At 39.6% G+C, this 27,467-nt stretch overlaps 1 protein-coding gene across 1 annotated transcript; it reads right to left on the reverse strand.

Annotated features, from left to right (window-relative positions):
• Positions 1-212: 212 nt before the first annotated feature.
• LOC117299420 (CCR4-NOT transcription complex subunit 4-like) lies at positions 213-27,467 on the reverse strand. Its single transcript, XM_033782956.1, has 21 exons — positions 27,387-27,467; positions 23,733-23,878; positions 23,060-23,128; positions 22,121-22,233; positions 21,043-21,132; positions 20,384-20,444; positions 18,373-18,459; positions 17,414-17,578; positions 16,914-16,981; positions 16,080-16,358; positions 15,425-15,651; positions 14,946-15,149; positions 13,632-13,703; positions 12,333-12,458; positions 11,207-11,356; positions 8,450-8,586; positions 7,789-7,942; positions 5,530-5,634; positions 4,721-4,837; positions 4,400-4,486; positions 213-3,387 (listed from the first exon to the last, which is right to left on the reverse strand). The coding sequence occupies exons 2-21, from the start codon at positions 23,784-23,786 to the stop codon at positions 3,374-3,376; spliced, it is 2,379 nt and encodes a 792-aa protein (XP_033638847.1). The 5' UTR covers positions 23,787-23,878; positions 27,387-27,467; the 3' UTR covers positions 213-3,373.

Raw genomic sequence — 27,467 nt, forward strand, 5'->3', positions numbered from 1 at the left:
GGGGGACTTTTGGGATGCTAGGTGGTAGTAGACTTACCAGGTAAAATCCATTGCTCTCGGTAATGTGAGCATGCTCAGAACAACGTAAACAATAGACCTTTTCGCAAATACTGGGGCGCGCGAGTAAAGCTTGGAATTAGGTGCATTGTGGTCTAGCTGGTGATCAAATTTGATCCATATCCATCCCACAATGCACCTCATTCAACAGTCTGCGCTTGCGCATTTGTATTTGCGAAAAGTTCTATGGACATTTACCTGGTAAGTCTGCTGCCACCTAGCGTTCCATTAGGACATGCACTATCAAAACTGCTAACTGCTCAGTACCATTTTCTCCTTTTAAGCAGAGAATTAGAATTGAACCCTGCACTATCCAATCAGCCAACTGCTTAGCAGATCTCTGTCCTTGTTCTTTGCTTACAACCAAAATCAATGGGAACTAGGCTTGAATAGACAATTATTACAGTTACCCTAAGCAGAAAAAAGACATGAAATTCAGAGGATTTTCAAAAACAAAATGACCAGCCACATAAAGGTTATTATTTTAAGTTATTCCTGGGTATGAGTAATAAATTTCTTAAAGTCCCGACTTACTTTCAAGGAATATCTGACAATCTTGTCAAGAGATGACAACTATTCTTTTTTAAATATTAAGTTAGGAGCTCTTAGTAAACTATTTGGAAGACCGTTTTCACTCCAACTCGAAAAAAAAAGCTTAAATTTGCTTGATGGAAATTTTTTGCTGATAAATTGAGAAACACCCTTCACCAAAATGGTCAAATTTTGCTTCGGGCACCTTACACATCTTAGATTCCTCCATCGCAATAAGTTTTATCTTATTTTGATTGACTATATGGCAATACAAATACCAATTTGTATTACTTGTTTTGCATCCAGCTTCAAAACTCATTTGAAAATCTATTTTTGTGTTTAAATGTCCTCTGTAGGCCCAATTGCTTCTGCAGCTCTCCGGCGCCAGGAGTGTCTTTTAGACATTATAAACGGCCAATGTCATTATTAAATTTGGTTTAGATATGCCCTCACGTGAACGAAAATGCTGCGAATTCAAGCACAACAAATTTTGTAAGTTTAGATTATAATTTTTAAAAATTATTGAGTAATGCTTGTTAAATCCAATTAATAAATAAAAGACATTGATTCTTTTATCCGAAACAATGTCAATGATTTCGTCCAGCATCTTTAAGAGGTCACATTTTCATGACGATTCTTTTGATAAATAATAAAACTAAGATTTTAAAACTCCAAGCTGACTACAGCTGAGTGCAAAACATCTGCTTAGCATAGATATATATTGCTAAGATGAAAAAGGTCACCAGCCAAATTGGCATGTTAGTTCCATTGCTTAGACTGGTGCCCTGCAAACTCACTGCTTAGCAGTTATTTACGCTCGACGGGTTCACGACCGTTTCTACGCCAATTCTTTACAAGAAAACTTATGGAATATAAATTGTTGGTGTTAAATTGTTATAAGACTGTATCGGAAGGGGTCTGCAATATGATGTGATTAAATACACGCAGTTGTTTTTAAACAATATTTGGTAGATTTCGAAGACTAATTTACACACACCGAAGAAAAAAAACGTTGGTAATACTTCAGTTTAAATTGTTTGAAAAGTTCGCAAAAACATGTTCGGTAAAGGTAGGGCCAAATTTTTCAATTTGATTTTAAGGTAAGTAAATTAGAGAATAAAGTATTTCATTTCTATGAAATACTTCTACGCGGAAAACAAATCTTTCACTGAAATTTCTTTTTTTTAAAGAATGGTATATTAAATAATTTAAAAAGGAATTCACAATGATGGGTAAATATTTTGACATTGATATCAACAATCCAAGTTACTGCGTAAAAAATAGTTCCCGAAGTAAACATGTTTTGGGGGACGATTAACTAAAATTACAGCATGCATTATTTATGGTCCTTATATCAACACCATAAAGATGGCTGTAAAATATTTAAACCTGCGCTATCTTGGAAAAAACAATAAGTGTGGCTGGTCTTTTCCTAAACTAAAGGCTGGTTTAAAGTCGGTCGCGCGATGGTCGGGCGATGGAAGTCTTGACATGCGATCATAAAAAGACACAGTTTTCAGGCCTCAGCGATGACAAGTAACTGTGTCGCCCGTCAAGATTACCATTGCGCGACCATCGCGTGACTGACTATAAACAAGCCTTTAAGCAGAAGTCTGAAACCTAAATAAAACCCAAAGCCCGAGTCGGAAATGACGGCAGGACATCGACTAATTTTATGAAGCCTTTAAGCTGATGTTTTTGCAATGGCCGAGCGGTCTAGTTTAGTTCATGTAATTAAAGTTCCCGGCGCCAGTTTCAACGCTAATCAGAAGTAAAGACTGTGTCTGACTTGGCTATGGCTACATTTCCACTTCATTAGGCCTGAACAACTAGTGAAATGTACTTAGTCGCACCTCAAATAGTCATACAACGTAACTAGGCGCAAATAATTTTTAATTCTCAAGATGCATTGTAGCAATGTGTGACGCAAGCGCAATGTAGTAAAGTTCAAGCTGAATGGTTTGAAGGATTGTGTCACTGATGTCTGATTGTGTTTTGTAAGTAAATTATGTTGTCATGACTAGTGGTGAGCGACACAATTTGTTCACCAAACAGGTAGTTGCGACTACTTTTGGAGTAGTCAGGACTATTTTTGTAGTAGTCAAACCAGCATGATTAACCGAGTAGTTGAAAAACGGTAGTCGTGACTCGACTAATGACCCAATACTTGCGACTACGACACTAGTCACACTCAACGCTAAGGCCTACACAACATCAGGTTTTAGTAGCAACTCCCTTTAGCTACAGTCGTAGCCGTAGCTGTAGCCGCCAATTCGGATACGGCTTAAGTAAACGGCAAGCTAGCTTGCAAATTCATTGTGAATGTGCAAACACCTAGTACTATATTTTCCTTAGTTGTCTAAGCAAAACACGGGTACATAAGCACACAAATTAACCCTCAAGCAAAGAGATTTATGCCATTGACCCCTTTGCTTGGCCAATTTTTCAATCAAAATTTTAGTGAAAATATTTTATTGCGCATTCACCAAAGACGTGCATTGTAACATCATTCATTTTTATACAGCCAGCGCCGGAAGGCTAGCATGCCTTTTCAGGTGCTTACTTATGAAATGGAAACTTGCTCAGTAATCACAAAATTGGCCGCTAAGCAGCTCTATAAAATTGGGCCAGGGTAACAAACTTCTGCTTATTTAAAATCCTCTGAACTTACGATAAATAGAGTGAGAGAAATACAGCCTTGTTCATCAAGATGGATGATTACTCCATGTTAGGTGGACACCCTTAGAATGAAGACATTGAAGCATTAGGGCTTGGACTTTGTCATCTAGACTGCGTGATCTAAACAAAAAAATAATAATACAAAAAAATGATAGATATTAAAGGGAAGATACACCTTTGGTAATTACTCAAAACAAACATTAACTTAAAAACTGACTTGGTAACAAGCATTGGCTCTCTCTGAAGTAACATAGATTTTGAGAAAGAGGTAATTTCTCACTAAAATAATAAAAGACTTCTAGCCAGAAGTCTTTAATTCTTATCTGAAAAGCACACAAATACATCCCACAAGGGTGTTTTTCTTTCATCATTTTCTCACTTTGATGAGCTCAAATGTTCACAGGCTTGTTATTGTATGCTTATGTTGGGATACACCAAGTGAAAAGACTGGTCTTTGACAGTTACCAGTAGTGTCCAGTGTCTTTAATATATTTGGAGCACTTGGCACAACTCCTGAAGTACTGGGAAAAAACTAGATGAATAGGGTTGTCTTTCTTTTGCATATTGTAATAAAATGAAATAATGATAATTTAGGATTGATATTGCACCCTTTGTATAACATGTTTCAAAATGCACAGAATGAAAGAAAAAGATATAGACTTCACAGAGCTGCTTAAGCACAAACAGTAGCTAAGCTCATCAAATTTCTTTGCTACGCAAATAATGAGTGGGGCACCAGTTATACAATTATGTAAACTTCATGGAATGTTGGCTGGCTACCCATTTCTGCTTTATCAAGATTTTCTGTATGGAAAGGTCCGGTAACACCATGTATTGACTATCTCTTAATGAGTTGGAGTGGTTCTGAAAAAAACCTGTTGGTTTCAACTCGACGTTTCGATCAGTATGCTCTGATCGTCTAGGGCAAACTGATCGAAACATTGAGTTGAAACCAACGGTTCTATTCAGAACCACCTCAACTCATTTAGAAACAGTCAATACATGGTGTTACCGCAAACCTTTCCATATCACATTTCCACCATGCAAAGATTTTCTGTGCTAAGCAAGTTTTAGTTTAGTGCTTACAGGCTTTATGAAACATAATCATGGTTGTGGCTGATATTTGACTTACTTTCTGTTAATGTGTGGGTGTGTGTATCGGGAGTCTGTGTGGGGGGTCTGAGGCCGGGGGGAGGGGGATGTGTTGTCCACGCTGGACCTGGAAAAAGAAATATCACAACAAAATTAAAACTCAAACTTCATTTCTGTACTTGCAAAGTATAATGCAAATTAAAAAGAAGCAATTGTTAGATCATAAGAAGTTGTTTTGACCAGTAAGAGACGAGGTCAAGGGTTCAAATTCCACCAGAATAATAGATTTTTTAATTCACTCACAAATTAGACAAATTACACAGTAGCAATTGTCAGACCAATGAGAGATGAGCTTTCTTACCTCTGTTTGCATATGCATTAGTAGGAAACAAATGATTGGCTGATGGATGTGTGGGCGTGTCACCATCTGTCAGGGTCTGTAATGATTTTAACCAATGGGGTTGCTCTTCTGTCATGCCTACAAAGAAAAATAGAAAAACAGAATGAGAAAAAAAAACTAGCAAAACTAATTAACTATTAATAAACTAATAGTAAACTTGTGAGTACAACCATGTATTAAATCTCTTTTTGCTTTGAAAAAAAACCGTTTTGGTCTTCAAAAAGCTAGCATATATTAGGGCCCAATTCCACAATGCCTGTAAGCACAAAAACTTGCTAAGCACAGTAGAAATATTACCTAGCAAAAAACAGGTTACCTGCCAGTATTCCATAAAGATTACATTGTTGTGACAGGTTCTCCATGTTTTTTTTTTGCTTCGTAAAGAAATTTGCATTTTCTGCTGAAACAGCTTTATGACTTGGGCCAGGCCTCCTCAAGATTGCAAAGAAGGGTTTTAGAACCAAAAATAAACTTCAAGGAGAAAACATTCCGAAGACATTGTTTCAATAGATAGATTGCACTAAGCGTCATCGACCGCCATATTTGATGATAAACAATGTAAAAGTGCACGCTCTGCAAACAACTCTCAGCCAATGATAACCTTGCACGCCTGCACATTTCATCAAATAGTAGCAGTCGATGACGCTTAGTGCAATCCATCTATTCAGCGCCCTTTGACAAAACTTTCCAGGTCTTCATTAACCTCAGCGAGGGCCCTGTTTTGGGTTTGTGACATCACTAACACGGGGGGTCTACTATTTCTGTCTTACCGTCTTTTTCTGTGAAGCCAGGTGCGTGTGAATTATGTGAGTTGACGCTTATTATTGCTGGGTCATGAACCATCCACGCCTGACGAGAAGTGTCCGACCAAACATCTAAACAGGGAAAGAAAATATCGGTAATTGTTATATTATGTGGCTTATTAAAAATGCAAACATGGCGGCCAAAAAGTTGAGTTGCAGCTACATAAAAAGAGAACACAAATACTGACTCTTGAGAAATTAGAATTGGCTGTAGCAAGCTGCTTACTACCCAAAATGTGTAAATGCCACAAAAAAACAGCTTTTTCCAGAAGACGATCAGAGCATACTGACCGAAACGTCGAGTTGAAACCAACGGTTCTTTTCAGAACCACCTCCACTCATTAGAGATAGTCATTACAAGGTGTTACCGCAAACCTTTCTATATCGTATTTCCACCATGCAAAGTTTCAAATCCTACTTAGCCACAAAAATTGTTACTGGCCCTTGCAGAGTCTTCCTCAATGGCTATCGGAAAGACTTTGCAAGGGTTAAAAAACACAACTAGTTTTGCCATTCACCAACTCTTCTAGCAAAACAACACACCAAGATAAATCATTCTAATTCATGGGTTGTGCAGGATCGCGGACCATCGCTAAGGGAGAACGCTCTTCACCATGAAAACATCTCAGGCCTGGTATTTCATCTTTGAGAGGGCAAGGCCATTTCCATTTTGAAAAGGGCACTTCCATTGGAAAATCTTAAAAGTCTATGGGAAGCTTTTGATGAAACCAAGAGGTATGGAGAGAAACATGCATCAGGCCTCGAATTTCATCTCTGACAGGGCGAGGCCATTTCCATTTTGATGAAACCAAGAGACACCATTCAAATTCATGGGTTGTGTAGTATGGAGCGAAACATGCATCAGGGCCCAATTTCATAGAGCTGCTAAGCACAAAAAAATGCTAAGCGTGAAGTTTCTTTCTAAATAAAAACAGGATTACCAACCAAATTTCCACATGTTTTTCAGGATAGGCAAACAACAGCTGAATACCAGTAATATGCAACAAATAGGAATTGGGTTTGTAATCCTGTTTTTATCATGGAAGAAATTTCATGCTAAGCAAATGTTTGTGCTTAGCAGCTCTATGAAATTGGGTCCAGGCCGTCGAATTTCATCTCTGACAGGGCAAGGCCATTTCCATTTCCAAAAGGCCAAGACAATGGCAAGAAAGGCGATGGTCCCCGTGAAATTCCAGGTCTGATATTTGAAGAAACAGGAGAGCCTTTTTACTACTCCGTATTTCAAGAAATAAAGGAGTTTTTGAATACTGAACTAGCGAGCCAAACCAGTTGGACTGACTTTTGACTGGTCCTGTTAAAGACACTGGACACTATTGGTAATTGTCAAAAACCAGTGTTCCCACTTGGTCAATCTCAACATATGCATAAAATAACAAACCTGTGAAAATTTGAGCTCAATTGGTCGACGAAGTTGCGAGATAATAATGAAAGAAGAAAAAACCCTTGTCACACGAAGTTGTGTGTGTTTAGACATGGTTGATTTCGAGACCTCAAGTTCTAAATCTGAGGTCTCAAAATCAAATTTGTGGCAAATTACTTCTTTCTCAAAAACTACGTCACTTCAGAGGAAGCCATTTCTCACAATGTTTTGTACCATCAACCTCTCCCCATTAGTCTTCACCAAGTAAGGTTTTATGCTAATACATATTTTGAGTAATAACTAATAGTGTCCACTGCCTTTAAGGGAGAACGCTTTTCACCATGAAAATGTCTCCGGCCAGGAATTTCATCTTTGAAAAATCTTAAAGTCTATTGGAAACTTTTGAAGGGGCACCAAGGCCAAGACCAGGGCAGGAAAGGCGATGGTCTCCGAGAAATTCCAGGTCTGATATTTGAAGAAACAAGAGAGGCTTATCTGTCTTGCTTAATTCTACTAATGCGGAGTAAATTGTTCGGGTGTTCGGGAGACTTCTCAGTTCTGTAAATAACTGTCCTGCTTATTAACTATTACCTGGGCAGATGGTAAAGAAATAGGCTGGGACTACTACTTTAGCTTATAGGATCGTAATTAACTGTACTACCGCGGAGTCAGTTCTTGGGTTGGTCTCAACGTTTCGACTAGCTTGCTCTAGTCATCGTCAGGAGACTGACGATGACTAGAGCAAGCTAGTCGAAACGTAGATACACACATGGTGTTACCGCAAACCAAATATATATTGATACCTCACCATGCAATGCCTCTTATCCTATATAAGAGAGGCTTACCCGAGTTATTTTGTGTTGTTAACGTTGCTGACTGTGTGAGGATGGGAGGAGTGTCGGAAGCACCAAAGCTGATGTTGATGTTGGGTAGGAGAGCTCTCAATCCATCTTGCCAATTCTTCAATGATTCGGGTTGTCTGCCGTCTTCAAGAAGTAACTGGGAAAGAAGTACAAGAAAACACAATGAGATTTAATTGAATCAGGGTGTGGTGGCTGACTGGTCTAGTTCACCTGACCAAGGCTCTGGGCTCAATTTCTTACAGCTGCTTTAGCAACAAATATAGCTTAACAATCGTCTGCAAAGCAGAAATGAGCAAGATACCAGTCACAAATTGTACTTGTGTCATGGTAGTTGAGCATGTAATCACAATTTGTTATGCTTAGCTACTTTTTGTGCTTAAACAGCTCTATCAAATTGGGCACTGGTGTTGTCAGTAGCAGAGTGTAGGTTCAAATCCTGGGCCCAAATTTATAGATATAGAGCTGCTTAAGCAGAAAACAATGTTGAACACATTTTAAATGTCATTGTTGTTTGTGTAATTTGTAGTTTTTTGGGGTTATTGTTTTTGTAGCGCTTTGGACCAAATTTGTAAAAAGTGCTTTATAAATAAAGGTACTATAACTATTATTAAAAGAAATTCTTGGTGGTGTATAGAGTTCTTACTTGGTGCTGAGCGGGTGAATGGTTGTATCTTGAATTGGTATTATTGAAGGATGGAGGGCTGACGCTATTCTGGGGTCTTGACTCCGTTGTTCTGTCCATCTGAAGCCAGTTCAGCATTTTGCTCCCGCCCGTTGATTCTGTTACACAAAAGAAAAAAATAATGAGTCTGAAAGTGTCTACAGGCTTTGCATTTAAAGACACTGGACACTATTGGTAATTGTCAAAGACCTGTCTTCTCACTTGGTGTATCTCAACATATGCATAAAAATAACAAACCTGTGAAAATTTGAGCTCAATTGGTCATCGAAGTTGCGAGATATGAATGAAACAATAAAACACCCTTGTCACACGAAGTTGTGTGCTTTCAAATGCTTGATTTTGAGACCTCAAATTCTAAACTTGAGGTCTCGAAATCAAATTCGTGAGAATGACTTCTTTCTCAAAAATTATTACGTCACTTGAGAGAGAACCGTTTCTCACAATGTTTTATACTATCAACCTCTCCCCATTACTCGTTACCAAGTGAGGTTTTATGCTGATAATTATTTTGAGTAATTACCAATAGTGTCCACTGCCTTTAACTCCACTGTAATGCACTCGACACCAATCAAAAGGCATAATCTTTGTAAGGGATGTAACAATCTGCACAAGCCTACCAGCAGCCGATTTCACAAAACTTTACGCAACTGCGTAAGTCCACTTGCGCAGTGTTTATGGTGCAAGTTGTGCCATAAACGCTGCGCAAGTGGACTTACGCAGTAGCGTTAAGTTTTGTGAAATCGGCTGCAGGGTAGTAAACTGTGCTTGCCCACTGGGCCTGTAAACTACTAGTAAACTGTCTAAGCCCAACAGGCTGGTATTAAAACTGTATCAACTAAGCAGGCTAGTAAACTGTGCTTGTCCACCAGGAGCAAGTTTGAGTGTGCACCATGGTTAACTAAAGGTTGACATGTACCCAGGCTTGTCGAACATTGGTTTGACTACTGTCGTCGACCATTCGGAACCAGCCTCGAGCCCATAGTTTCTTTACTGATCCCAATACAGTCGACTCCCGTTATTACGAGCTCGCATGTAACGAGGTTCCGGTTATAACGAGGTTTTTTGCCGGTCCCGAACTGCCCCGTGCGTGTTTCAATGCATTAAAATATGGATAATACGAGCACGGAAGTAGCGAGAACACGGTTATAACGAGGTAATTTTGCGGTCCCTTGGAGACAAAATGTATTGTTTTCAGACGTTTGTAGCGAGGGCCTGGAATAAGTGTGTAAAAAAAGCTTACCTTCGTCAAGGTTGAGAAATGACATGAAGCCCTTAAACCCCATGATCAATACAATAGAGGTGATAATTGCATGGTGCTCGTAGAGTGCCACCAGTCTATTCAACGGACTGGTTTACCCAAGCAGACAATAGAATGGCTTAAATCACGCGCGTGGCTCAAAACCACCAACGGTTTAGTCACTGATGACAATCCTTCTCAATTTCAAAAACATGCCGCTTACTTAATAAATTCATGTCGGCGAACGCACTCTGCAGTATTTGGGGGTTCTAATGATTATTCCTTGCTCGTATCATCCATTCAAAACTTCAAAAACGTCACCGCTGTTCGAGTTTTTTTTTTTTAGTAGAGCCCCTTTTTCAATTAAAAATATTATTATTAATTCAATAATAACAATTCAATGAATGAAGATTCCCCCGTTTCCAAAAATGTTTTTTTTTAAGAAAAGAAAGAAAAAAACAAAGGTTGCCCGTCCGGAATATTTAATTCAATCACATCAAAAGATAGAGATGGTTTAAAAGACACAGATACGCAAAGATTTTATTAAATCAATAATATAAATCAAATAGAAAATTATTTTAAAAGACACAGATACACAAAGATTTAATGAATTAAATACTGTTATAAGAATTAAAAGGAGAAATTGAAAAATGAAACAAAACAACTGGATCGGAACAGCCAAAAAAGGAAACGGCAAACAACTGAAACAAGCTCCTTTATACAATCATCACTCCCTTCAGTCCATGTGCAACGGAACTCCAGAAACATCTCGCTGGTGTCCCACGCTTGACATGCTGTTATCATGATACTCCATGTCGATCACCAACGAAAATGAACGTTCAGTGCATGCATCATGTTCATACCATGCGCTACGCGGCAGAATCCACTCGCTCTGAACGGCAAGTTGACATCTCTTTGCTATATTGTTATCATAAATTGTACAAAATATTACATTTCCCTGATTAATCACTCAATAAAAGACATTTAGCAATGATATTCTTGTGTAAAAGATGCTCGTAATAGCTGTTCTGATAAGCAAACAGCTCCGTGCAGGCTAACACAAGTGTATATGCACGTACACGTGTTGTGTACAATGTGTTTGCACGTACACGTGTTGTGTGCATGCACAATGATGACGTGTGTATCTATATTTAGCGCGCTGCGTTTATAACGAGGTTCGGATAATACGAGGAAAATGGGCCAGTCCGGCGGACCTCGTTATAACGGGAGTCGACTGTAGCCTGTTCCATTTTAACATGTGTAAAGCGCAGAAGGGAACCAGTGACACTATAGCGAAAAGGCGGAAGGCAATGGAAGTGTTGAATACCATGGTGACGATAACTCAGAAGAGTCATTCGAGTGAGAGCGCCACCGCAGGTCAGTAGTTGACTAAATGTGCGCACTCAAACTTGCTCAAGGCTAGTTAACGATGCAAGCCCACAAGGTTGTTATTGGCGAGTGTTTGTTGTAATGGGACTTACCAAAACCTAAGCTGTGGTTTGCTGGGGATGTGAAGCCAGGGGGTGGTTGCGTTGGTTTACTCCGATCAGTCGTCATGGCAATACCTAGCTGTAGTTCCTTCTCCAGTAAATCCGCTAGTCCTTTGTTGGATTCATTCCACGGATCAAATCCTAAAAATTGAGAGAGAGTCAGAAGTATGAAAATCAAAATTCCCGAGAAATTGGTCTCAGTATTCAATTCAATTCAATTCAATTTATTTATTTCACCACAGATCACCACAGATCATCACAAGTAAAAAGTGAAAAAAAAATTCCCTGTGTGAACTAAAAAGATTCTAATTTGATACTCATTTTTAAAAAAACAAAAACATTACATTTTAAAAACAAAAATTACAAAAATTTAGTTTTAAGCAATAAGCTAGCATGGGGTCATTCCGTGTCAATTCAAAACGATTTTTGATCCAACCGTCACAGATTAAAATAAATGTTGTTGTGCTGATTGAACTCCATGAGAAACCCCCGAATCACAAATTGTATGTAACTCGGGTCATTATTTTTTGTGTGATATAGGTTAACAGACTTACGACTAATTAGCCATTTTTAGCATGACCTGCTATGTTTAGACAATCTTATCTCCAAAAGTAAAGCACTAACAGAGATAAAATTTACATCAAAGTAAAGCTCTTGAATGGCCCACATTTGGTCACATAAAAAATCAAAGTTTTAAAACCAAAATTTATCGCATACCAAAAAGAAAAAACCATTCCGGCCAACCTTAAAGGAACACGTTGCCTTGGATCATTCGAGTTGGTCTTTGTAAAGCGTTCTGTAACCATTTGTTATAAAATGATGGGTTGAAAGATGCTGTAAAAGTAGAATACAATGATCTACACAAAAATGCCTCGAAATTGCGTGGTTTTCCCTTTACCTCGTCGACTAACACGGTTGGACATTTATGGGAGTCGAACTTTTGACTCCCATAAATGGCCGACCGTGTTAGCTCGCGATGTAAAAGAAAAACTGGGCAATTTTTAGTGATACTTGTGTGGATCATTATATTCTACTTCTACCATATATATTTCATAACAAACGGTTTCAAACGCTTTTTATAGACCAACTCTCTGTACACTTTCTGTAGCGAACATACCTAGGTCGTCTTCATTGAGCAGATCTTTGGCAGTCTCTGACGATGTGAACCCAAACGCTGCTTGCCAATCTGTGTGACTAGCTACCGGCATTACGTCATTGTTCATTATTAAACCATTACTCCAGTCTGCACACAGGGTGAGAAGAAATTAGGCAGGTGAATATTACAATCAATGAAGAAGCAAACAATGTCTTGAAAGAGTTCATCAAATAATAATAATAATAATAATAATAATAATATCACAGCATTTGTAAAGCACACTTTATCTGTATAACATTCAAAGGTGCTAGCCAAGAACAAGAAGAAAAGTTCACTTCTTTTTAGACTAATCTGAAGAGATGGGTTTTGAGAGAATGTTGGAATCGTGAGATGTCATGTGTGTCCTTGAGATGTTGAGGCAGAGAGTTCCAGAGGCGGGGTGAAATGTTACTGAATGCCCTGTCCCCATAGCTGGATAATGAGCTAAATATCAATAAACCGTATGCATTGACGTCACCAAGTTGCCATAGTAGAGGTAAAACAATGACAGATTTATACGTTCTGCGCACAGGATTGGCCAATTAACCTCCTTTTGACCTCTAGGCGAGGATGCCCCACTCATATGACATTGTATTTGATTGTTCCTACAGCAGAAATATTCTGGAATGTCAAGGTTCTTATTAATGGTCAAATAGTTCACAGAGCAGAAACCTTTTGATAATTTGAAGTTTTTATTTATGGTTACAGACTAGACTTAACTATTTTTAATTTGATGGTTCCCGAAAAGGAAAGTATTTAAAAGTTCTTATTAAAGGGAAGGTACACGTTTGGTAATTACTCAAAACAAATATTAAATTAAAAACTGACTTGGTAACGAGCATTGGAGAGCTGTTGATAGTATAAAACATTGTGGGAAACGACTCCCTCTCAAGTAACATAGTTTTGAGAAAGAGGTAATTTCTCACTAAAATAATAAAAGACTTCTAGCTAGAAGTCTTTTATTCCTATCTGAAAGCACACAAGCTCGTCCAACATGGTGTTTTTTCTTTCATCTTTTCCCCGCAACTTCCATGACCGATTGAGCCCAAATTTTCACAGGCTTGTTGTTTAATGCTTATGATGGGATACACCAAGTGAGAACACTGGTCTTTGACAATTACCACTAGTGTCCAGTGTCTTTAATGGTTAAATCGTTCATGGAGCAAAAACCTTTTGATATTTTGAAGTTCTTATTTATGGTTACAGACTAGACTTTAATTTGATGGTTCTCGAAGAAGAAAGTATTTAAAAACTCTTATTAATGATAAAAACTAGACCTACCTCCAGAGGGTGTAGAGCCGTGATGAGGAGGGATTAGAGGAGGTACTGTACTACCACCTGGAAACCCATTACCTGAAGACAAAACAAAATCATTCATCAAACCTGGGCCCACTCTCATAGAGCTGCTAAGCATGAAAATTTGCTTAGCATGAAATTTCTTCCTTGATAAAAACAGGATTACCAACCAAGTTTCCATTAGTTGCATATTGCTTGTTACTGGTATTCGGCTGTTGTTTCCTGTAAATCACTTTGAATTATCTACAACTAACTAACATACTAATGCAATGCAATCTTCAAACCCCCCCCCAAAAAAACCCCAAACAAACCTGACTATAGCCAGCTCAGAGCGGGATTAAGATTTAAGACCAGCTATAGTTATAGACAGCGCTATTGCAATCGTTCTATAATTAAAGACTGTCTAAGTGCGACTAAATTTAGCCGGCTATAGTGCATAGACTGGTTTAAGACCGCTTGGTTCAATTCGCCCCTGGTGTCCCTTCCAAACCATGGCTTGACACTAACAGTGTTAAGGCCAAGTCACACAGGCCCCGATAACAAGAGCAAAAACGATAAAGATAAAAATGCACGCCCTCGATTGGTTGAAATGCTCCACGCAGAATACACCAACGCTCAATCAACCAATCGAGGGGGTGCACTTTAATCGTATCGATTTTGTTCTCATTATCGGGGCCTGTGTGACTTGGCCTTTAATCTCAATTGATAACGAGCTGCGAATGATATTTAGCTAGAGAGACAATTGAAGCTACAAGTAATAATAATAATTGTGGCTTCTTATATAGCGCACATGTCCGTCACTCAGTGACGCTCCTGGCGCTGTAACATACAGTATTTCCTGCAAGATGTGGGACTACGCTTGAATTATGAGACCTAATTCTGATAGCACCATGTAATGCTTTTACAAGGTGCTGTGGCGCAATTTGCTGCCGATCGGACCAGGAACACCAGGCGAACCCCTTCTCTTTTCAATAAGTGCACTGGGTTCTTTTACATGCGTTACATAACACAAGGGACCAACGGCTTAACGTCCCATCCAAAGGATGAAGCAATGGTGAAGTGTCTTGCTTAAGGACACAGGTGTCACGGCTGTGGGATGAACACTATCAAGGGACATGTGGACAAATTTCTAAAAAATGTCAGGGGCTCTACATAAGCTTATCTAAGCTGTCTGCCCCAGTAACCAGAACCACCATTCCTCCCTTAATGTGTGATGGCGTCGGTGGATTCAAGTAAGTTCAAGTAAGCTGTGGGTGAGTGCTAAAGGGTTAATCAGAGTGAGAATGACTCTTTACTGACCATTGACAGCTCCTTGTAAGTGTGGATGCACCGGAGGAAGAAGACTCGGTAAGATACTCTGAGACATGAATCCGTTTACTGAAGGAAAGAAAGAAGGGACACCAGGGTCCTCCGGTGTCGTCTCAAACGGAGATCTCTGCACAGGCTGTGGAGACTGGTCGACAGGGGTTGGTGGTGATTGCACAGAATTGGGGATAGGGATGCCTGGAGAGCAGAGAAACAAGTTTTGTTAGCAGACGACAGAAATGGAGTATCAGTGATGAACTAAAATTCAAAAATGGTGATCTCTGCACAGGCAGCGGAGACTGGTCGACAGGACTTAGTGGTGATTGCACAGAATTGGGGATAAGCAGACGACAGAAATGGAGTATCGGTGATCAACTATGGGGATTCTGCAGTCGTCAAAACTTATAATTTCAAAACATTTCAAAACATTCTGCAAAATTATATACAAAAATGTAACTATTTTCTTGACATACCTTCTGTCTTATATCTTGATGATTTCTTCTTTGTGTTCGCTACGGATGTAGGTGGTGATTCACTCAGACCATCCGACATGTGATTGGTCAGCGCGACGGGAGGTGAGCCCTCGCTAGGCGGCGTGTGTAACTCGTTAGACTTTGATGACGGGACGGCTAGCGCCGGCCATGGATCTGTGTGATTTGTCGGGGGTGACTGACTGACTGGGGATGTGGAAGGCTTTTTTCTGGTAATAGAAACAAAAGTAATAACAAAATTATAATGAGAAAAACTAGTTCTTATATAGCGCATTTCACAAAAACGTTTCAATGCACCTTTTATTAGTGCCTGGTCATTCCTGTAATCTTTCTCAGTATACAGGATACAGTATACAGCCCTGAGCTGCCATATGGCGCTAGGGGTTTTTTCGTACACAATATCAACCTCTACCCTCGCAGGAAAACGATCATACCACTCGGTGAAGATACAATTACAGTAAAGCAAGGAGACAAGTGCCATGACCAGGATTCAAACCCACCCTCTGGTGACTTAACCACCAGAACTTGAATTCGGTGTTCTTAAACAACTTGCGAAGGTCGGCCCTAGATGTAAGATTGGAAAATCAGATCCCCAAAATCACTCACAAGGAGTGGTTGCAAAGGTAACAAAAATTACCTTGATGAGTTTTTCGAATGCTTTTTGCTGCTGTGCTCATTATTTGAATTACTGCCTTTCTGTTTGGCTTGTTGTTGTTGTTGTTGTGGTTGTGCCAGTGGTTGCTGTGGTAATAAAGGCTGCGGTTCTGACTGCTGCGGGGGAGGAGGCTGCTGTACAACTACTGGTACTGCTGCTGCTGCTGCTGTGGTTGTTGTTACATGTATTGGTTGGGGTGTTGTTCCGTTACCGCCACCCAGAACATCGTGCGCCAGTTTTTGTTCATACTCTTGATGCTTCCTGCATGGAAATAAACGTTATGTGACATATAGGAATGTTGCCAAACACAAAACTTCCTCTATGGTCAGACAGAGGCAAGAACATATTTCTGGCTTTCTCGTAATAGTTGTCTGCAAGCCAAATGCAAGTTACTCGTCCCAAGTGGTCCCACTGGCTTGTTCAGTGTCAAAAAACGTCACTATTTAATATGAAATGCCAAATGAAAAAGCTAGGCAACTAGTGACACAGCAAACTATCTGGTCCCCAAATCATAGCTCTGCTTGATGTATAAAGCAAGGAATTGGCGCTTACGGAAGCAGGGAATTCCGTGGTTATATCAAGCGTATTTCACAGGTTAGCAGGGAAGTTTTGCTTGTGCATGTGCTAAATCCACATTACTAGCAATTCTTTGCTTACACAGCTAGCACATTATTCTGTGTATGCACTGTAAGAGGAGAATGATGGTTATCATAAGCACAGAATTTGGCGGTAATCAGAGCCATGAGATTGAGTCAAACTCCTGACCAATCAAATGAAAAGTTTAAGGGTACATCGTGAAAGGCTGATCCAACTCACCCTGCCTGCATGTCTTCTTTAGTGAAGCTTGCTGCCAAGTCTCCTAATTCATGGAGGTACATACAATCCTGAAATCAAAACATTCATGAGTCAGACTTTAACCACTTCAGGTAGATATTCAGAAAAACATTTCATGCCCTATCTGTCAGTGTTGTCCAGAAGCGCCGACAGCCGGCAAGCCGGCTACTCTGTCCGTTGTTGCCAGCTAGTTTTGTTTGCCTCCTCTAATTTCCCGAGCCGAAGTACTATTATTATTACTATTATAATTATTTATTCAGCCATTTCAACAATACATGACAATACAAAAATACTTCCAGATGGGCTAGGAGAAACAAAAGCAAAATAATTACTGTGGTCCATAGACCTGCCTCCCTAAAGTCTAAAGTACCCTGGTGGCAGCCTGTCCAAAGTGTGTACCACAATTTTACAACAACAGGACAACTACTTTTTGAAAACTTCAACCAGCTATCTCCATAGTACTCAAGAATTAAGAAACTTACTGGTTTCGGGCACTGTGAGTTCTTTAAGAAGTGACTGCAGTATTTCGTTGTTCCTAACGACGCCTTCAAGGTTCTCCCATCGACGTGGACGTTATTAACTGCTTGTATTGCTCTCAGGGCATCCTCGTACTTATTATACGTTACGTAGGCACTTGCACTAGGCCCCTGGTGGATTGCAAGAAGAAAGCAAATCTTAAGACGGAAAACAAATGTCAAGCTCCAATATATGTTTAGTTTATTAATTACCTTTCTTGCATAAACATCGACATACAATGTAGCGCAAAAGAATGAATGAATATATCGAATATCAAAGTCTTATATAGCACACGTATCTACCAAGCAAGGTATTCAAGGCGCTGAGTATATACAAACTTTCAGAAAGATATGTTATTGCAGTGATGAATTCTGAGACCCAATTATGTAGCACCTTATAAAGGTTTACAAGGTGCTACGTATCTACCAAGCAAGGTATTCAAGGCGCTGAGTATATACAAACTTTCAGAAAGATATGTTATTGCAGTGATGAATTCTGAGACCCAATTATGTAGCACCTTATAAAGGTTAACAAGGTGCTACGGCGCATTAAGCAGCTGTAGCCAGGAACACCGGGGCGAACCCCTTCTCTTTTTGATAAGTGCACTGGATTCTTTTACATGCGTTACACAACACAAGGGACCAACAGCTTTATGTCTTAAGGACGAAGCAACGGTTAAGTGTCTTGCTTAAGGACACAAGTCTCACAACTGGGGATTCGAACCCAAACTCTGCTGATCAGAAACACCAGAGTTTGAATTCGGTGCTCTTAACCCGCTCGGCCACGACACATCCACAATCAATGAAAGAACTTAAACAATCATGGTCATGCAGAGGGAACAGCGAGAAACCTAAATATTTGTCAACTGTATGGCGCATCGCTCATATTTGATTTGCCAAGAAAACTTGTGATTTTTATTTCTCACCTGTGATCCTGCATACGATGTGTTCTGGTTTATAACCACTTTGACAATCTTCCCAAACTTTCCAAAGTACTCCGACTTCTTCAAAACCTAGATCAATCAGAAAATATATCCAATAATTATAGTTAAGATTTTAAGAGGAAGGCAGGAGGGAGGGGCAGTGACAGTCGAAAGTTCAAAAGGTAATCATGGCAGGTTTATACATTGGACCCTTCCCATGAAATATGCTAATTACATTGACGCATGCGTACATACCCTGTTGGTTGGCAAACGCCATAGAGTTATCCACTAAGCAGACGCGCAATCACGTCTGCGTCACACACCCATTAGCCGTGTACAAAACAGCGCGATGTTCCCTCATTCTGCCAACCAAAACGTTAGTGCGCACGCGCTATGTACAATTTACATATTTAATGGGAAGGGTCTATTTAAACAACTTTGGTAAAAATGTATTCAAAGAGCTTTACTAGAGATTAGGAAATAGTAGGAGTTGCAGGCACAAAATAACCTTAAAGGCAGTGGACACTATTGGTAATTACTCAAAATATTTATTAGCATAAAACATTTCTTGGTGACGAGTAATGGGGAGAGGTTGATGGTATAAAACATTGTGAGAAACAGCTCCCTCTGAAGTGCCATAGTTTTCGAGAAAGAAGTAATTTTCCACGAATTTGATTTCGAGACCTCAGGTTTAGAACGTGAGGTCTCAAAATCAACCATCTAAACGCACACAACTTCGTGTGACAAGGGTGTTTTTTCTTTCATTATTATCTTGCAAGTTCGATGACCGATTGAGCTCAAATTTTCACAGGTTTGTTATTTTATGCAGATGTTGAGATACATAAACTGTGAAGGCTAGTCTTTGACAATTACCAATAGTGTCCACTGCCTTTAATTTTGCTGTGGTGCCCTTTGCAAGGTTCCAAAACAAACTACATTTTCCCCATTGAAGTGCCCTTCACCAGAGGAAAATTACTGTGCCCCTTTTAAGAGTGAAGTTCAACGATAATTTGACAAAACAATATCAGGGACTGGAATGTATGTGGGGTGAAATTGCACACGGGTATTGATGGCACCCGTGTACATTGGAAATCCACATGTGATGTTATTGCATCTCGGTAGCGTCATACAAACTGGAGACATGGTTTGTACGGTTGCTATCAAAATGCTTTAAACCATTAGTTAATAATTACAATAATAATAACTAGTTCTTATATCTGTATGGGTGCTAGCAAAGTGCTGATTATTGGAGCTGGAAAGAATCTGGTGGGATGGTGTGTGGTTGAAGGAAGGTGCATTATGGAGTTGGGGTTGGGGTGGGGTGTAGAAAGCTGGGTGGATAGGGTTAAAAAAGTACTTTGGATGGGTAAGCTAGGGTGGGTGAAACAAGGTGGATAGGGTGGGTTAGGCTGGGGTGGGTGAAGCAAGGTGGATAGGGTACATGGGTTGGGGTGGGTTAGGCTGGGGTGGGTGAAGCAAGGTGGATAGGGTACATGGGTTGGGGTGGGTTAGGCTGGGGTGGGTGAAGCAAGGTGGATAGGGTACATGGGTTGGGGTGGGTTAGGCTGGGGTGGGTGAAGCAAGGTGGATAGGGTACATGGGTTGGGGTGGGTTAGGCTGGGGTGGGTGAAGCAAGGTGGATAGGGTACATGGGTTGGGGTGGGTTAGGCTGGGGTGGGTGAAGCAAGGTGGATAGGGTACATGGGTTGGGGTGGGTTAGGCTGGGGTGGGTGAAGCAAGGTGGATAGGGTACATGGGTTGGGGTGGGTTAGGCTGGGGTGGGTGAAGCAAGGTGGATAGGGTACATGGGTTGGGGTGGGTTAGGCTGGGGTGGGTGAAGCAAGGTGGATAGGGTACATGGGTTGGGGTGGGTTAGGCTGGGGTGGGTGAAGCAAGGTGGATAGGGTACATGGGTTGGGTGGTTGTAGCAAGGTGGAGAGGGTACAGGTGGGTTGGGATTGGTGGTAGTTGGATTGGGCAATCTCTAAAAAGAGTAAAGGTTGAACTAGTTTACCTCTGTGTCTGCAAGTCGTTGTGAAAGACCTACAACAAATACCAGGTTTTTCTGAACCACTCTGTAACAAAAAATGAACGATTATTTGTTTAAGCTTAGACAAATCTTGCTAAGCAGAACATGGTTACCAGACAAAAGGACACTATATTTAACAAGTACACGCTAATCCACTATTTAGAATTGCAGAATGGAGTGGTGATAAAAACTTATATTGCACGGCTAATATCACTACCTGCGTCTTGTGTGTTCTATGTCACGCGCCAAGTTTGCTTGAAGTTAAATACGTTATAAATATGCAACTGGTGCCCCGGAAATTTTTTTCTTAACCAAGACATTTTCTAAGGAAGCATTTGTTAAGGAACATTTTGCCAAGACAGCTTGGGGGCCAAAATCTCTCCACAGAAAAAAACACATCAACCGCCTCTTATGTAGCACAATTTTAAAAATGATCATTGCGCTTCACATACAAACATCAGCAATGTGGACACTCTCAAGAACAAAATAGGTTTTGAGATTGCGTTTGAAAGCATCCACTGCTTGTGAGGGTCTTATAGTCAGTGGTAAACTGATCCACAAAGTTGGCCCAAACACACTGATCCATCGCCTATTCATTTGTTTTTTGATTGTCCGAATGAGTTGATTAATGCTGGGATTCTCACCTGACGCTGGCTAAGTGCTTACGACTGTCTGTGATCTTTTGTTTTCTCTGGTGATCTTTTTGACGTTTCTCGTTCTTTATCCGTTGTAACCTGAAAGAGAAACAAAACAGAAAATTCATCAATAATCGAAACAAGGTTCTTGGAATGCTTTTTACTTTGTGTTTATCTTTGATTTCAAAAGCCTAAATGGTTTTATCTTTCCTTTATTTTTGTTGTTAATTTGATCTTAAGGATAAAAAAAAAAGGATAAATATTTGTTGTTTACGCATCAGCCCCCATTCGCAAGTATTTGCAGCAAATTTGCATGTATCTGCCGCACAGGCTAGCATGTCCATGGAGAGACCCAAGCACAACCCTTAAAAGGAGACAGTTTGGAAAAGAAAAAGAAAAAGGAATCAGACTCTTCCTCTCAGATTAGTCTAAAGTCTACACAAATTGTGCTCCATTTGTTTTCTTTCTTGCCCAATGACCGCCATTTGCGCACCTTGGCCCGGCGCGCTAGTTTGTTTATGCACAGCCCTGAAACGGAGACATTTTGAGACACAGAAACAGCTTCAGAAGCAGAGATAGTTTGAGAAACGAAATAAGAATCCTACTCTTCCTCGGTGAGTGGTTTGAAGTCTGCAAAAATTCTTCGCCTCAATTTTTTAAAATTGTTTGTTTGTGTATCGACTGCCATTCATGCATACTGGCCCGGCACGCTAGCTTGTCCATTCACAGTCCTGATCATAGAGTTATAAACAAGAACTAGAGAGCAATGGCCTATATACGCGACCCGGCATGTGCGCAGGCGGCCATTTTCTATGTTGACAAAACAGGCATCCCACAGTGTGTGTTTGTGCGGCCATTTTGTAAGTTGACACAACAGCATCGCGTATAGCGTTCAATAAACACACACTCCAACGTATTCTTCATATTCAACGTGCGTGAAGAATGGCACGCGTGTCTCCTTGCGTTCCCGTCGCATTTGTGCAAGCAACATTACTAGTGCGCCCTCTAGTTCTTAACTCTATGGTCCTGATACAGAGACAGCTTGAGAAATGAAGACAGTTTTTGAGAAACAAAATAAGAAACTTACTCTTCCTCTGTGAGTGGTTTGAAGTCTGCTGGACACTCAGGATATGCTTTTCTACAGGCTGGACATAGACCATTCTCATCTGTACGAATACGATGCCAGCAGAATCGACATATCTACAGGAAAAAAACAACAAGAAACCATCAATCAGTGTTTGCAAATATTCTTACATCCATTCATGACACTTTTGCCTTTAGCATGAGGTTTTACTTTGGATGTTTTATCTTCATCCAGGGGTATAAATGGGTACCTGCGAGGGTAGTGGTTGACCTCAGAGCGCCATAGCAGCTCAGGGCTGTATACTCCCCCAAGGGAGATGAGAAAGATTATAGAAATGTTATTGGCGCAGTGACTTGAGCCAAATTACATAGAGCTAAGCACAACAAAATTGTGCTTTACAGAATAACGTTATCGACCAAAAGAGCATGTCACATGTGCAATCTGTGACTGGTCTCTTGTTTACCTTTGGTCTCCCTGCTCAGCAGAACATTTATAAGAATAATTTCCTGTCTGCTGCAACTCACACAGGCCACCCTGATGAATCAACAATGGGCGTGGCTTGGTCACTTCCAACGCCACACGAACCACACAACTCTGGTCAACGGACAGCCAACCGGGTCACGATGCACCCCAGGGAGGCCTCGGTTTCGCTGGGTAGATGGCCTACGCCGTTGGACGGGCTCCACAGCAGACACTCTGGTTGACGAGGCGGCGGCCCGCTCGTCCATCCCTCCAAAGAAACAGCCGGCAAAATCTTCAATGGTGTTGCGCAGTCATAGTCGTCAAGGCGCCAGTGGCGTACGACGTTGATTGATTGATGTTGAGGAACTTATGAAAGTAGCCCTTGGCACTAATATAAAGAGCACTGCTACGTGTAAGTGAACTATACAACTATTTGAATATCCTTGGTATTAAATGGACTAATCAATAAGTAAAACTTACCTGGTAACCACAGGTACAGGGGTAGAAGTTTATATCATCAATCTCCAATGGTTCCATGCACAAAGGACACTGCAAGAAAGTCAAGACTTATACAATCACCCTGTAGTCACAGTATTTATAAATTTACGCTCGAGCTGTCAACATTTGCATCATGTAATCAGGTAGATTTTGTAAAACAATCAGTGAGTGAGATATTTATAATTACATATTGAACTTAATACAAACAGTTTTCTATAATCAGGGAGTTTTTTTCAAACTGGATCATCAAATACAGATTTGTTTATCAGATAACTTTCTGCAGAATCAGAAAGTTGGGCGCTCATAAGGAAGCTGTGATATATGTATCTCCTGGTCCTGATGGCCAGTCACTGAAAAGTTAAGGGCAAGCCCTGATAATGCAATACCAGAGGAAAGATCTTGGAGGGTGTTGCAGAGCTGTCAAGATTTGCATCTTGCAATCAGGGAGATTTTTTACAACAATCAGGGAGATGTTTATAAGTACATTCATTATAAATAGGGAAAAGGTTTCCATAACCAGGAAGATTCTCAAATTTGCTCATTAGAACATGGAAAGACTTGCTTATTTTCAGTGAATTTTCTGCAGAATTAGCGAGAGTTGGAAGCTCTAGCATTATTTGCAGATGGTTGAGATAAAAAAGAAAGAGAGGCTTACGTCATCGGGCTCAGTTACGTGTTCCATGTGGTTAGTTGCTGATTCGGGCTTCATTGTTGGCAAATTATGTTCCGAGAAGATTCAATACAAGGGTTTAACTGCAGAATTAACGGCTCCTCAAAGATTTATGCTTTACAGTTTTCACTCTGAAGACAAAAGGAAATGAAAACATTGATGTAAAACAAAACAACAATTTCAAAGAACTTTTTTTGTACCTCAGCATATCCCTCCTCTTATTTCGTGAGACAACCCGCCCAAGTTCATCTTTGAGAGGGCAAGGCCATATCCGTTACTGCAAACAACCCGCCCAAGTCTAGTTTGAGCATGCAGGCCTGGAGTTTCATCTTTAGGCATGTTGAGGGGCAAAGCTATTAACCCGCCCAAGTCTAGTTTGAGCATGCAGGCCTGGAGTTTCATCTTTAGGCATGTTGAGGGGGCAAAGCTATTAACCCGCCCAAGTCTAGTTTGAGCATGCAGGCCTGGAGTTTCATCTTTAGGCATGTTGAGGGGGCAAAGCTATTCTCATTTTTCAAAGGGCACTTCGATTGGAAAATCTTAAAGTCTACTAAAAAGGGCAAGTTTTTAGCGAGCAGCAAAGCACTGAACAGGGCAAATTCCAGGCCCGAACATTGTTTGTGCTCACTGAAACTGCATGCTTATACTGAGCCATAGGCCTAAATGACGATTTTAAGTACATGTGTAGCAATTGTAATATGTTTTGTGCAGCATGTAATTACTCCAAACCATTAATTAGCATAAAACCTTACTTGGTGAAAAGTAATGGGGAGAGGTTGATGGTATAAAACAATGTGAGAAACGGCTCCCTCTGAAATGTCATAATTTTCAAGAAAGAAGTAATTTTCCACGAATTTAATTTTGAGACCTCAGATTTAGAATTTGAGGTCTCGAAATGAAGCATCTGAAAGCACACATTTTCGTCTGACAAGGGTGTTTTTTCTTTCATAGTTATCTCACAACTTCGACGACCAATTGAGCTCAACTTTCACAGGTTTGTTATTACATGTATATGCATATGTTAAGATACACCAAGTGAGAAGACTGACCAGTCTTTGACAATCACCAATAGTGTCAAGTGTACTATTAATAATAATAATAAATAAATTTCTAGTGCGCAATGTCTGTCAATGATGACACTCCTGGCACAAAAAACAAGAAGTCTGCTAATAAGCAGTGAAACAAGACAACCAAAAGTTTGGAGGCTATTGTTTGTGAAATAGATATGTTTTGAGATGAGTTTTGAATTTGGAACAAGTATCTGCTTTTCTGAGTTGAAGTGGGACGCTGTTCCAAAGAGATGGCCCGGCATGTGAAAAACAGCGATCACCCAAGGAGTGCAGGCAACGTGGAACATTCAGGAGCAGGTTGTTTGAGGAGCGGAGCTGTCTGGGAGGTTTGTACACATGGATTAAGTCATTGATGTAGTCAGGTGATGTGCCATCCAGGGAGTGGAAGATCATTCAAATTTGTTCATTGTGAATCATGTTTACTTTAAATAAAAAATACCACATGCAACATCACATGTGTACACAGAGGCTTGTCAAAATTTGTGCAGGTTGGTCAAATGTACAGGGGAGAAAGGTTCTTGGTCTAGTAGTCTGAGAACTATTAATAATAACAGAGCAAGGTCCAGACTATAACATTGTATAGACCATGTGAACTTTGTTTACAATGAGTATGACCTTGTACATTCTTTGAGTATTCTGGCAGGCAAGATACTACACTGGTCCCATGGGAAAGTTGACATTTTGAGTAATATTTCCACACAAAACCAAGAGTTACGAATGTAAAAGCTGGACAAGTTTTGAGATGTGCCCCCTTCCATCATATCAAAAGTTGATAAGAATTAGACAGTGCAATTTCCAAAAAATATAAGATTTTATGTTTTCTTCCATTAGGATATGTACAAATCGTGCCTGCAGGAAGTCCAGGCTCTGTGGCTCATTTGTAAACATGTGATGTCACAGGTCACATCGTCTATAAGTGACAGCAAAAGTGCGGAATGCTATTAAAGGTTTGTTAAAGTGTCATAATTTAGGGGGAAATTGTAGCATTTAATGTGGTGTGGAAAGATACATTTATAGAAGAATCTAGTTTAAACTAAGATTTAAATAGTTTAATCTACTCCAAATTACTGAATGTTCGAACCTGACTTACAGTTACACATAATAGTATTTACAAGTAGGTCCTGCACCAGTTATGGTATTTATTGTTAGTCAACATTGCAACACTTTATAATGACAATACTATTACAAGGGTAATTCCCTTTTCATCCCTTTTTCATTCCCTATTGTGCTTAATACATACGTAGACCTAGTTCTCTATGTTGAATTATTGAGTATTGCACATTCTGTTTCCAGTTATTTTCTTCCAATAATTACTCAGCAAATCAAACCATTTATTAATGCATTTTTTTCCCCACACATCATTCCTGATACTTTTTGGAAATTATTTGCCTACAGTACGTGAAATGGCTCAAATGTGTTGTTACTTTGTCACCAATTCTGTTAAAATCGCAATTATTTTCTACACTAGGCATGGAACCGTTTGAAACCTGGAACATCATATTCTGCCGCTTGCTTGATTGATTGTTTTTGCTTCGACCATCTGAGATGAATATGATTTAGTTTTGTTCATAATTTCTTTCATTTCAAAACTGACAACCACCGGGTTAATAATGTTTGTATTAATATCTGTACATTATTTATTTATATTTTGTCCATAAGAATAAATAAAACAAAAACCTGCTTGATTCAACTCCGTTATTTCAAACTAAATAACTGAATATCGAATAAAAACTTGGAAATGTTTCCGTATGGCGCCACAGCTTTTTCATTTGATATGAAATAAAATAGTATCTAATTAATTTACCTAAAATGAGATATCCCTTTTTGTAAAAATGAGTGAAAAAGGGGTGACGCCATACGGAAAGTTATCCAACAACTCATAAAGACAAAGAAAAACTTGTTGAGAATACTTCTTTTCCCTTTTTAAGTTTACATTCAACTTTTTTAATACATTAATTTAAAAAGTTACTGTGAATGTGATGTCATTCAGCAACTCATCATGCTCATGGTTAAATTATGATCACAACATCAAGAATATGTGGTTATAATATTTGATGGAATAATAATGAAACATTTTATTTATGTGAAAATTTGTCACTATGTCACAATCAAACAAATCATGTGACATTCACTGACCAAAAGTAAAACCCTCCAATTTCAAAATTCATCATAGAAATTTAAAACATCAAAATTGACACTAAAAACTCTTGCAAATTTGCAATTTCTTTGCACAAACGTACACCTTTATGGTCTACCAACATATGGAGACATCCAAATCAAATAAATACAACCAATTATGGGTCAATTTGACGGGAAACAAATGAGTGTACTGTAAAATAAACTTGACAAAATAAACTAAACAACAGTGCGGCAAACTGAATGCGAGTTTGTCGAGTGAGAGAGGGAGTGTACGTACACACTAATTCCGACTTGATTTATTTAACCAAAACTTCTTAAAATTAACCCCGTAATAATATTCTGTCTTGTTATATGTTTTCTTTGATATGTAAGGAATATAATGTGTGAAAATGTTGAGGAAAATAGAACAGAAACTGTGACATTTACTCACCGAAATTCGGAGTACAACAGCGGGAACTGCTACCAGATTATTACGTTTTATACTAGTGCGCATGAGCGTGGTGGAAAGTCC

This window comes from Asterias rubens, chromosome 14, assembly GCF_902459465.1.
Source record: "Asterias rubens chromosome 14, eAstRub1.3, whole genome shotgun sequence".
Taxonomy (NCBI): domain Eukaryota; kingdom Metazoa; phylum Echinodermata; class Asteroidea; order Forcipulatida; family Asteriidae; genus Asterias; species Asterias rubens.